Source organism: Vanessa cardui, chromosome 23 (assembly GCF_905220365.1).
Source record: "Vanessa cardui chromosome 23, ilVanCard2.1, whole genome shotgun sequence".
Lineage (NCBI taxonomy): Eukaryota > Metazoa > Arthropoda > Insecta > Lepidoptera > Nymphalidae > Vanessa > Vanessa cardui.
Genome location: NC_061145.1, coordinates 5,563,850 through 5,576,811, shown reverse-complemented (window position 1 = coordinate 5,576,811; position 12,962 = coordinate 5,563,850). Strand labels below are relative to the sequence as shown.

General features: G+C 32.4%; 1 protein-coding gene across 1 annotated transcript; it reads right to left on the bottom strand.

Annotated features, from left to right (window-relative positions):
* Window positions 1-668: 668 nt before the first annotated feature.
* LOC124539626 lies at window positions 669-12,227 on the bottom strand. The gene is made up of 10 exons (XM_047116924.1): window positions 12,179-12,227; window positions 7,402-7,496; window positions 6,315-6,466; window positions 5,748-5,824; window positions 5,028-5,245; window positions 3,653-3,823; window positions 2,668-2,829; window positions 1,677-1,849; window positions 1,191-1,271; window positions 669-768 (listed from the first exon to the last, which is right to left on the bottom strand). The coding sequence occupies exons 1-10, from the start codon at window positions 12,225-12,227 to the stop codon at window positions 669-671; spliced, it is 1,278 nt and encodes a 425-aa protein (XP_046972880.1).
* Between the last annotated feature and the right edge of the window lie 735 nt (window positions 12,228-12,962).

Genomic DNA, 12,962 nt, shown 5'->3' with positions numbered 1-12,962 from the left:
TGTGCAAGCCCATCTGGGTAAGTACTTGGCCAGATGATATTGGTGGCGGTAGTCACTTTCCATAAGGTGAGCCTCCTGCTCGTTTACCTAATATCACACAAAAAGAGTAATACCTACACATCACATATTCCACTGCCATCTTTGGCAATACCTCACATCATCGTTTGTAAGTGAGCTTGGCTGTAAGGAATTGTTAATATTTTACAGCATCTATTTCCGCTATATTATAACCGCTTGGCATCAGTTATATATATTTTTAGAACCTGAACTTCCTACGAAGTAGGCTAACCTCTAAAACAATTATCTTTAATTTAAAACAACAATCAATCTACCGCAAAATAAAAACATTTTGTCTACAACACAAATAACCATCAATATATCGATCTTAATATGTCAGCCACGAATCTCCTGCGTTTTTATTTAAGAGAAGTTGTGTGACTTGACGCAGATGTTGCTTGTTTATTCCAACAATATGGTATTTCATGGTTGCTGTTCATATCCATAATACATACTTAGAATGTCAGAATTCATTTTCTTTTAAAAAGTGAAAGACAATTGAAGAGTTGAGATTTATTTATACTTAATTTTAGTACAAAGCTTTGGAAGCTACATATAAAGCAATGGAATAAAACAGATTTTATTCAAACAAATGTGTGTAATTATTAACATTATTTATGCTTCATTTGTCTCGATGGCTTCTTTTCATTTACAGATTTTACTCTTGATTTATGTCTACTCCTCTCCGAATGCGATTTTCCAATGTTTGATCTAGAAGTGTTCAAAAATATACATATATTAGGAATATACCTATCAACTAGATTATATTAAAGTCTGTTTCCTTTTGACATATCTTTAGAAGAAAAATGAAAGTAATTTTCAATGCATCCCTTTTTTTGAAAATTATTTGATAATATATTATATAACTATATTAATATTTAAAATGATATCAATATTAAATTTCATTGCCAAACAGCAATGTTTTGTATTATTACATTATGGCTTAAAGGGGGAGTCTCGTTTTTCCTTGCAACTGCAAGAGCAAAGGTGAGAGAATGTCCAAGATTGGCGCATTGGCCATGCTTAAAATTATTCCCGCACCAATGTCTATGGGCTGTTCTAAGCCCTTATCTTTAAGCGACCCAATCTCCGGTCCATGTAACAATTATACATGAAAATAAAATAAAATATACCTATCACGATGATTCGTCCAATCCAATTTCGTTTCTACCAAACGCGTTTTCGTTGATTTTAACAATCTTCTGCATGTTGCTCTGTAAACAAATTTCATATTTAATAACTGATGCAGTAATTTATAAAGTTATAAATACGTCTCATCTTTATGAAATATTTTATCATCTATATACATAAAATAAAATTGGAGTATCTGTCTGTTTGTTTGTTCCGGTTATTCTCTGGAAAGGTTGGACCGATTTTGACGGGACTTTAGCTGGCAGATAACTGATATAATATAGAATAACTTAGGCTGAAATAATATATTTTTTGTTATATGTAAAGTGGTACAAGGACGCAGGCACAGCTAGTTTTCTAATAAATTAACAGCGAAGTGACCTAAGATGAAACCCTGTAGAACGTCAATTGTTTTAAAAATATTGATCATAATTTACAGTTTTTTGTTGAATCGAAGTTTTATATTATTAAACAAAATGTTACTTTACCCAATACTTTTATCGATAGCACAAGCAATAACGTGTCGGTTACGCCAGACGCTAGTGTAAAGAAAAGGTCCATAGCATTTTTGTGTGAAATTTGCGGTCATACAAGCCGATATCACACCAACAACAGTAGCACTCCTGCCGTCACCAACAACAAGAGGTCCGCCGTGGTCGTTCTAAAATTTAGATTAGTTTGATTAAATCTGACCGAATTTTATTGATATTCACATCACATCACATCACATCATCAGCCCGTTTTTGTCCACTGCTGGACATAGACCTCTCCAAGTGCACACCACTGTTAACTATTGATATTACCTCAAAGGAAATCGTTACCTATAAAGAAGAGTCTAAGGTGACTGGTATTGTGGGCGGGTTCACTTTATATTTTGGCCTTTATAAATAACTATATTATGACAATAAAATAATGATGCATAAATGCCGAATGCTTAAAATTTTTGTTCCATATCCTGAGATCAATGCATATTTGTCTTCTTTAATATAGAAGTCATATTAAATCTGATAAAATTTCAATTTTTTAATTTATCAATAAATTATTAAGGAAAAAAAATGTATCATTTTCAAAGGGACCCATTTGAAAATGAATTTCTGTTAATGTTGTCTTAGATTTTCGCGATTATTATACATTGAAATAAAACTAGTTTTAACGGATTCAAATCATCGTGGTACGCTGTAAAGTGCTCGAAACGTCGGGATGATAAAAATAATTAATATACGCGATTTAAATCCGTTAAAACTAGTTTTATTTCAATGAACTTCTGTTGATTAATTTTGGTCATTGAGCTCAAGGACAAATATCCATCGTCCTATCTTACGTCCTGACAAATGACTGACATTTTCATTTTAAGAATTTAGCTGATACCACTATTGAAGAACTAAAGTATTTTGGGTTATCCATGACGACATTTTCCAAATTATCATGATTATCGAAATTAATACAATGAAAAGCTAATGCTATTATGAATATGATGACCTCACAAAACCCTCCAGAAGATAGCTTCGATCTTCTCAAATGGTTCGAATGACTAGCGCCGTGCACTTGTAACGATTCTGGTTCCAAAATAAACCGTCTCCCTGCAAATTGATCTTCAGTTTCATCGGAGTACATTAGTTCTTTGCAATTGATTTCTTGTTCCTTTGTAATAAAATATAGTATAACTAAAATATTTGACTTAGAAATGATAATAAGAATTTATAACAATTTTTAATTGTTCGTTAATTCGGAATTTTTAGAATTTTCACGATATGATTTTAAGATGGGGTTATAGCTGAAAGTAAAACGAATATTCTCTCATAACAAAGGAGATTACTAGTTCTGACACTTTTTAGCAAGCAAAACTATAGCTATACCATGTTGGACTAAATGAAAATTTTTGTCCGTGCCAATATAAGAATGTAAAAGATTAGAGACGTGCATTAATTTTTGCAAGTGGTAACCAATATCGATGAAATCGTTGGTGCTATAATTATTCGTTCCTAATCAATTAATAATGAATCTTTCAATTTAACTTAAAACTATACTGCTGTGTATGTACTGATAACCAACAACGCATCACTATATAATTAGATGTCACAACTGGTTATAAAGTGAGGCAATTTAAGAGTGTGTCATTTTTAATTTCTATTAACTTTTTGAAGTGATGACTTCTAATGGAAGGAAAAAAACGTTTCGTTATGTAATGCGTTACAGTTCCAGACTATCTGGCTTCCCTCCCTTTCGAATCGGACAGCGGTTTGTAGGCAATTTATTTTATACCAATATAGGATATTATTAATAAATAACCTTTTCTTTCAGTAAGAACTTGAGTTCTTCTCAATTCAAGCAAACAATTTAAATTAGTTTAGGTTTTCACCTCTGTCTGACGTTCCGAGACCCACATTTGGTTTTTAGTGTTCATAATCTATATAAGCATTGAGTGTATTTTTTGTATATTTTTAAGGACAACTATTTATCTAACCTTACATAAGACACTCATCGCTTCCATATCGACGCCATCTTTCGCGCACACCATGTTTTCGTCGATAATGTAATGGTAACGCTCCGCCCAGCGTTTTTTACATTTGGCCTTTGATATTAATATAACGTCAGTTTCAAGGAGACTGGGAGAATTATTCGCTATATCGAATATCTGAAATAAAAATATTGTATTATAGTCTACTCTGAATAAATACACTAAAACTAGCGACCCGCCACGGCTTCGCACGGGTGCAATGATATGACATCACAATAGAAACTTTAAATTTATCAGTGTTTGTTTACTAAATTGTCCTCGTATCACTGTATCTATAAAAAAAACTGCATCAAAATCCATTGCGATTGAAAGATTTAACCACACATAGGGATATAAGGACACAGAAAGCGACTATGTTTTATACTATGTAAATATTAGACCTATTTATACCAATTAAAGTTATGTTTAACTAAAAAGATTATTTTTAAATGTTATTCGAAGTATATGTGATTGACTAAACAAATGTTTCATAATAATATTTTTTTTTATGGTATAAGTTGGCGGACGACCATATGGACCACTTGATGGTAAGTGGTCACCATCACACATAGACAATGACGCAGTATGAAATATTAAGTACCTATTCCTTACATCGTCAATGTGCCACCAACCTTAGGAACTATGATGTTATGTCCCTTGTGCCTGTAGTTACACTGGCTCACTCACCCTTCAAACCAGAACACAAGAAAACTGAGTACTGTTATTTGGCGGTACAATAACTGATGAGTGGGTGGTACCTACTCATTAGTTTGCCTACTCCGGGCATGCACAAAGTCCTACCACCAAGAAAATTAATATTTATGATTGATTGATTATTTATGATTGTTTACCCTGAATTCAATTCGGATCTCCCCAGGGTAAACATCTAATCACTTTCGCTACTGAATTTAGTAGTGTTACTTGTACGTCGTACTTGGTACGTGGTGGTACGATCTCTTAGTTCTCAAAGTTTTGAAGAAGCGTATTGGTTTTGTAAGGTATGGTATTTAATTTTCATTACGACAACCAACGGCAACAACATCACACCCGAAATAAAAAATAAATTACATTCAAAAAATATCTAGGCAAAATTTCATATTGCATAATATGTATTGAAAATATAAATAATTTTTACTAATAAATAGTAATTAATAAAACCAATAAGATACACGATAAAATTAAAATTGAGCATAAATAAAATTAATTATTTTTTGATTTAACTGAGAGCGACTATACATGTTTTACTTTAATGATGGATTTTTTACCTAGTTGTATTCATTTAGGTTGGTGAGGTGCAGTCAAGAAACAAATCATCTTCTGAAGATATAATTTTAAAACTTACTTGACTAAAGCTATCAACAGATCCCCATCCAGCGATGGAAGCAGCGGTTCCAGGGGACTCCAATTCCTCAGACTTATTGTTGTAAGCGATTGGTTGAGGCGTGAAGTCACAGCCACGGATGCGTCTTTTAAAGTTAAAATCATCTTCAACTTTAACCACAGCTATGTCATTTACCATCCAACGTATATTATCAAATTCTTTACCGTCGAATACGTAATCTGTAATTATAGTTTTTATAAAAACCTTTTTTATCCGCGACTGAACATGCTGATGCTACCGTGTGTTTTTGTATACCGACAGTTTGTATGCAAAATTTTAAGATGATTGGTCGGGGAGCCATCTTCTCGCTTAATTATAATAAGGTAATATAAAATATATATAACACTTTCCGAACAAGTGGTAACTTTATATTGAATTAACATTGTAACAATATAATTCAAATATGTTTTTATAAGTCTATTTGAAATATGAATATTTCGATTTTGATTTTATGAATATACACTAATACATTTTTTTTTTAATTTAACCTAATAACCCCAGTCAAGATTAGGTACATGGAAAATGTACTGTTCTCAATGTACATAAAAAACGGGTTAAATAAGGATCTACATAAAATGGTTATGTTTATATAAATGATCTGTTCGCCGATAAACGCAGAGCGATTTACTAAAATTCTTCCTCGTATGTAATATATAAAATTATTGTTTTGCTGCCACTCACTTTTTGGCACACATTTCCAAACTGCTTTCTTTGCTCCATTAACAATACATTCATCCTCATCTCCTGGCGGGAGCCACCTGCGAGTAACAATACCACGGCTTAATTTATTTAGTTAAGCTATTATGACATGAATACCATCAATAACCAATCAGATTTGCAGTTTAGGTATAAAAACATATTTCATACTTTTAAATAACTAATTCGCCATCAGTAGCGTTTGAAGGAGACCAATTTTTAGGTAACCTGTTTCCCTTTTTCCTGTACCCTGACAAACTTTCCTGCTGAACGATTGAGGCAATATAGACATCAAATCGTAACAACAAAACAAACACGCATATAGGCAAATTTACTCTTATCATATATTATATTAGTTAAGATTAACCTCAACTTAGACGAACTTTATGGTTTCACTCGTCTTATAGACAAAGCCTTCTCAATGATTGGGCTATCTAACACTTTACTTAATAAGATATCTGGTTTGTCTGGTTAGTCAACTTTTTTTTAATAAGATATCTGGTACTTTAAAGGATTGCGTTCATTGAAACAAACTCTTCAGTATATTTATACCTATGAGTTCCCGAAACGACGACGAAGTGTTGGGCGTCTTCAATACACGCCGCGGATGTCAGGATGAACTGCGAGTGGATGATCACACCGCCGCACAGCCAGTTCGAATCCTTCAGCTTCGGGTCAGCGCCGGACGCGGGGCGCAGGTACACCTTGAGGAAAAGTATTTAGAACTATTTGCTCCCCGCGGCTTTACTCGCGCTTTAATGGGATAGTTGTCATGAGCTAGTTAAAAAAGTAACCTCTATGTCCTTCTTGGGAGTTCAAGCTTGCTTCACAACAAACATCAAATTCGGTTTTTTGGTCGTAAAAGAGCGACAGACAGACAGATCCTTTCACATTTATAATATTAATAAAGAATAATATTTTCGGAATTATAAGAGATGCATATACACTTGATATAATCATAATAACTATTTCACTTGAAACAGCATACTTGTGTATTATACCTTAAAATGCTATTTGTGGCCATCTTAAAGAGTCGCATAATTTATATTACAAGCAGAGATGATTTATCAACTTACTTTATCAAATCTAACAGTCTAGTTTTAATGTAAATATATAGTGTAAACATTAAAAGATATACATATGATTTTAGAAGAGACTCGTTGGTTTCACTTAATCGTTTCATGTAAACGTGAGAATTAAATATGATCATATATTATCTCTAAGCGTTGTCCACACAGATGCACATCATAATAATAAGTACACAGTATAAAACAAAGTCGCTTAACGCTGTCTGTATGTATGCTTAGATCTTTAAATTTACACAACGGATTTTGATGAGGTTTTTTTTAATAGATAGATTGATTTAACAGGAATGTTCATATGTACAATACATACATAATATATTAGAGAACCACTAAAGATGAACTACTATATTTATTATCAGTATTGTACTCGTGAAAAGTCGGGGCGTTAAGCATTATAATACTTGAGGCTCAATCCATATATATGTCGCAGCCAACTGATTAAATCAGCCAGCTAATGAAGCAGCTAGCCGCTTAATTAAACGCCGGCTCCTAGTTAAAAGGCTAGTCCGCTTGTAAAGCCCGCTTAGTTATCCGCTTAGCTATAGTAATCATACCATGTAAGGTCTCGTGTCCGTCACTTCCTGCCCTCGTAATATTCTTCGCGTCTGATTTAGCAACAGTGCAGTTTTTGCAACGTTTTTCAAATACACTGCAAATAGAAAATAATGTTAAGTCCTTAGTAAAACCTCTTTTTATTTTCCGTTGGATAATTTAAATGTTCCTGCACCAGAGTTATACCGGATTATTAAAATAACAGTCGCATCTTTGCCCTACGTATTGTATATTTGTATTTTTAATTCTGCTTTAAGAATGTCTTACCAATAATTGTTTGTTTCCGAAATAAACAAATAAATAAAAATAAAATATTGATCAGAAGGATCATTTTTGTTTATAAAAATACGGTGTTATATTACCTTTTTCACATACAAAACAAGTTACAATAATAATTAAGAGTTTCATGGTATATCTTAGATTTATGGTAAAATAAAAAATGCGATATAATAGTTACGAAGAAAAATCGAATCAATTTCATGCTTGGATACATTTCATTGCTCGCGTTCGAAACCATGTCAGCTGTTGTATATAATTACATAAGCGGTATATTTATCAATTTAATAACATTTTCTTTATTTATTTTTTATAATTTATGGAATAGGTTGACGGACGTGGTCACCATTACCCATAGACAATGACGCTGTAAGAAATATTAACTATTCCTTACATCGTCAATGCGCCACCTACCTTGGGAACTAAGATACTATGTCCCTTGTGCCTATAGTAACACTGGCTCACTCACCCTTCAAACCGGATCACAACAATCCCGCGTACTGTTGTTTAGCGGTAGAATAACATAATAATATTATATATTTTAAACTTAGGGGGAAGATTTATAAGACCATGGTCAGATCTGCTGTTCTATATGGATCAGATTGTAGGACCACAAAAGGGAAGAATGAAAGATGCATGTTGCGGAGATGAGTGTGTTGAGAGGAATGTGTGGTGTTACGCGAATGGATAGAGTAAATTAGAGGAAGTTTGAAAGTGGTACCGATAGCCGAAAAGTTATGTAAATAACCGGTGAAGTACGATTAAGAACTCGAGAAAGAAGAGGATCCTACAAAAAGGGCACAAAATCTTGTCTGTTGATTGGGAGCCTTATGTATTAATATTTTATTCTGTGTTTTAGTTAGTTTTTTTTTGTTTTGTCTCGAGTTTATCTAAATAAACTTTATAGTGGCAACAGAATCATGGGTAAAAATTTTAACTTTCTAACTATCACGGTTCATGATATAAAGTCTGGTACATATATGGACAGACGGACGGTAATCGGCGGTAATTCCGTTGATCCTTCCCCCTTTTAATTTCTGTTATGATTTATAAAGTAAGTAGATTCAGAGAACCTACTTCTACTTAATTCTAATAATTTTGGGTAATTGTTTTTTATGTTGTAGCTAGCTAGTAGGATCAGCATAAAAATTAAATTATTTATTATAGTCTCTCTTCAATTTTTAAAAATTAAGGAGCTATAGACGTCGTTGTTACGTTTATATAATTTTGAAAAGCCACGAAAAAATAAAAACCAAAAAATTTTGTCTTTTAATACGTTTAATACGCGAAAATGTGAATTGAAAATGTAAAAATTTTAAAAATGTGTTACATTTTACATTTTTATAAATACGTTTAGGATTTTATACTTATTTATTCAATTACTCTTCCCATCATAATATGAACTATGAAGTACGTTTTCTTATTAAAATACATAAAGTATCTGGGAAATACCTAAGTCACACCGATTCCGTCCGCAATACGAAGTACTACTTCACATAACTAGATGGCGCTAGTAACTATTTTCTTGCTACTGGCTACTAGAGGTCGCTATACTAATCTTAAATGTAATGAAAATTTTAGTGATTTACATTGCTATTCGAAAGTAAATAGACAATATATTAACTTTAATTCAACAGATATATTATTAATTTAAAATTTTCATAACACTTAAAGCAATAACAATAATATGTTTACAGTTTATTTTTTGTTTTAGGTCATACGAGAAAACTCTACCTAAATTATATTCCCGAATACTTATTTCTGGTACCTTAAATTTAAAAAACAAAAGTATTATTCTATATAATAATAACTCTATGTTGTCGCCCGCAGATTCCTTCGCGTGCATGTTAAAAAGATTGTTACGTAATTTATTTACTAACTGACATCGTTGCACCATTTATCACTAAACACTTACAGTAATAATTAACATATATCATAAGAAGTGATACGTCTTTACATATGTAAACAACAATAAAAACAATCATAAAATGTAAATAATCACGAATTAATTTGCAAAATGGCTTAAGATACATTTTATTTATTGATAAAAGAAATATTTACATCTGCATCAAACGTTTTATATTACTTAACGTAATAATTAAGAGATTTCTCGTAAGAGCTGATGTACCTAATCGGCGAGTGCGGCTGGCCTTACTTTCTGAAGGTCATAAGCGTGAAAATGTTTATTTGATTCGGTAACCTTTCCGTTTTACAGTATATTTGTGTCTTGTGACACAGGGGTATTTTTTTATTTTATATTATGCTAGCTTCTGCCCTTGTTCGCGTGGAAGTCTATTGTTTATAGATATCGTTAATGTAAGACCTCTCTGTATACCAAATTGACAAACCAATTTGGTATACATATCCTACATATAGTCTAAATGCGAAAGTTTGAAACGATGCATTGACGTATGTTAGTCTTTCACGTAAAGTAACAGTCTGTAAATTTCCCACTGCTGAGCTAATGGCGTCCTCTCCCATTAAGGACCTCTCCTTGGAAGCTATTCTACCACGCTGTTCCAATGAGGGTTGGTGGAATACACATGTGGCAGAATTTCTATGAAATTAGACTCATTCAGGTTTCCTCGCGATGCACGTAATAACTAACAATAATTATACATCTATACGATATGGCTATAATATCAAGAAATTGCGTGGATTTTGTTATTGAAATAAACGATATTATCATATGGCCTGGGTAGCTGTGTTTTAGGGGTTGATTGTCATGTGTTATTCAGAACAATGTAGCCTTTGTCCTTTCTTGGAGTTTATCTTTGCTTGATATCAAATTTCATAAAATTAGGTTCAGCGGTTTTGTCGTGAAAGAGCTACAGACGGACAGAGTTACTTTTACATTTATAATATGTATATAGATCATATAGATTGAGTGCACGCCACAGAAATACATATATCTCTTAACGCTTAAACCTAAGAATCGATTTAGACGAAAGGTAAAACTGAGGTGGAATTAACTATGGTGTGATTAGTGATGGATCTTTCGTGGGTTTGAGGTTTTTGTATATGAGAACGAAATTGCGGTCAAAAGCTACTGTAATATATAGGTTACTCTTTTTGTTCATAAATTTGTAGTTAATTGTCTATTAACAATAGCCCTTTAGCGTGATACATTAATAAATAACTAAAATACTCTGTACTATAATCAGTATGCGTATTTTTGGTACAAGGGTTAAAGAATCTTAGGTGTCATGGTTGGCGACGTATTGTCAATGTAAGGAGTGGCTTAATCGTCTGGCAGTGCCAATACTTTGGGCTTTTGTTGACCATTTATCACATAATTTATAAGTCTTAAAGTCCCATTAAAAAGAGTTGATGCGTATTATTTGTTTCGGTAATTTTTAAATGAAAACATATATTTATAATACCTATCAGATGTTTTAATACTCGATATACCAATTCTGTAAAAAACCTGGCCTTTAAATTTCAATTTAAATCTTGGATTTACGGAGTCTTTGGTGTTGAATCATAAACAATTTCTTGATGTTATACATATCACTTAACTAAATTTATGAATTAAATTTTAGTTAAGAGGTAAGGAGAAAATCGTCTCCAATCCAAAAAATGACAACACACGTGACACAAAAGAATCCTTTTTGCGTTGAAAACTTTTTACTAAAGTGCTGCATATTAAAACGTTATACGTGAACTTGATTTCGAAGTTTAAACCTGTCCTGCCCAAATAATAGATCCACTTACAAAAATAAAATCTAAATATGATCACAAAGTGCATTTAAATTCTGCAACATGACGTGAATCCACCAACGCGTATTGGAACAGCGTGTCGGAATATGCCGGAAACCTTCTCCTCAAAGAGAGAGGAGAATTTTGTCGACACGACAGTGGGATATTTTCAGACTAATGGCATTTTTGTAAATTTCAATAGAGACATCAAATTATTTATTTAACAAATAATTTATATAAAGACTAAGCATGAATCATACCATTTTCGTTCACAGTCTCTGACTCAGCGAGTCGACTTGTTTTGTGAATGCCACAACGCATCCAATTTTACCAGAGCCAGGAACCGTTGTATGTATAATATATCCAAATAACATACATACTTATATTAACGATTATAATAATTCGGAAGTATTTCATATATTTACATTATATGAGTGCTGGCCTAATATCTTTTAAAAATCTTCTATGTATTATTATATTATACATTAACAATTATGATTTTTTTTTTATGTTATAGGGAGCAAACGAGCAGGAGGCTCACCTGATGGAAAGTGATCACCACCGCCCATGGACATCTGCAACACCGGGGGGCTTGCAGGTGCGTTGACGGCCTTTAAGGAAGGAGTATGTTCTTTTTTTGAAGATTCTCAAATCGTATCGGTTCCACAGAGTAGTTGTACGAATTAGTTATACCTACATCATTAGATATGCATATATTCAGACAATCAATGCAATTATTTCAGTCTTATCGCGTGTAACGTATGTAATGATATCTTTTACCTAATGATTACTTTTTGTTCATACGTTCGTAAGAAGACTTAGATCTCGATGAAGACCAAATTTTCTTGTTCATTCTGGATTATAAAAGTACCTACTTAATGTATATTTAATTCTTTATAGCTATTTTGAGGTATTATATTATATTTTGTCCAATTATGCAGGAATATAACCTGCGACTGTTCCTTGCATAGTCCATTCTAAAGGCAGGAGGTGTAAGGATATTTATCTATTTGACCTTGAAATAACGTGATATCATTGGTCGAAATTTGAAATCATTGTTATTATGGTTTATGTGACAAGATGTCGTTTTGTACGCCGGGGATGTTGTTATCGGAACATAGGAAGACAAATTAAAGTGGAAAGTGGTGAGAGCCGATGTTATTGCTTATAATAATAAGTAAGTGAATGATGGTGAGAGCTAATGTCTTATAATAATTCGAAAATCGCATGTAACATGTAAATTTAAGCTTTCTACTAATCTATTCCATAGAGAGAATGTTTAAAGCTTCACTTCACGCTACGGTTACCATTTTAGATATTAATTTGCTATTACATACAAACAATCAGCAAAAAAAAAAAATTAGTTACCCGTTCAACTAAGAAATATCTTTTTTTTTTAGAATTTATTTAAGCTTCGAAAAATAATACATACACAAAACTTATAGAGTATCGCGTTAAGTACATATTTATCAATAAATTATAAAAAAAAATAATATATAAATTATTTTCCATGATTTTTTAATATGATTTTTGCTATTAGTGCAAGACCGCTCGTTGTGGAAATCCTTGGAGAAGGCCTCTGTCGTAC

What these genes read in the sequence shown, in the direction of transcription:
- LOC124539626 (XM_047116924.1), bottom strand. Translation starts at nt 12,227, where the DNA reads ATGAACAAGAAAATTTGGTCTTCATCGAGATCTAAGTCTTCTTACGAA. An exon ending in CTGTTGATAGCTTTAGTCAA is followed by an intron (nt 3,824 to 5,027) that starts GTAAGTTTTAAA and finishes TTTTTATTTCAG; the next exon opens with ATATTCGATATAGCGAATAA. An exon ending in TGGACGAATCATCGTGATAG is followed by an intron (nt 769 to 1,190) that starts GTATATTTTATT and finishes GAACACTTCTAG; the next exon opens with ATCAAACATTGGAAAATCGC.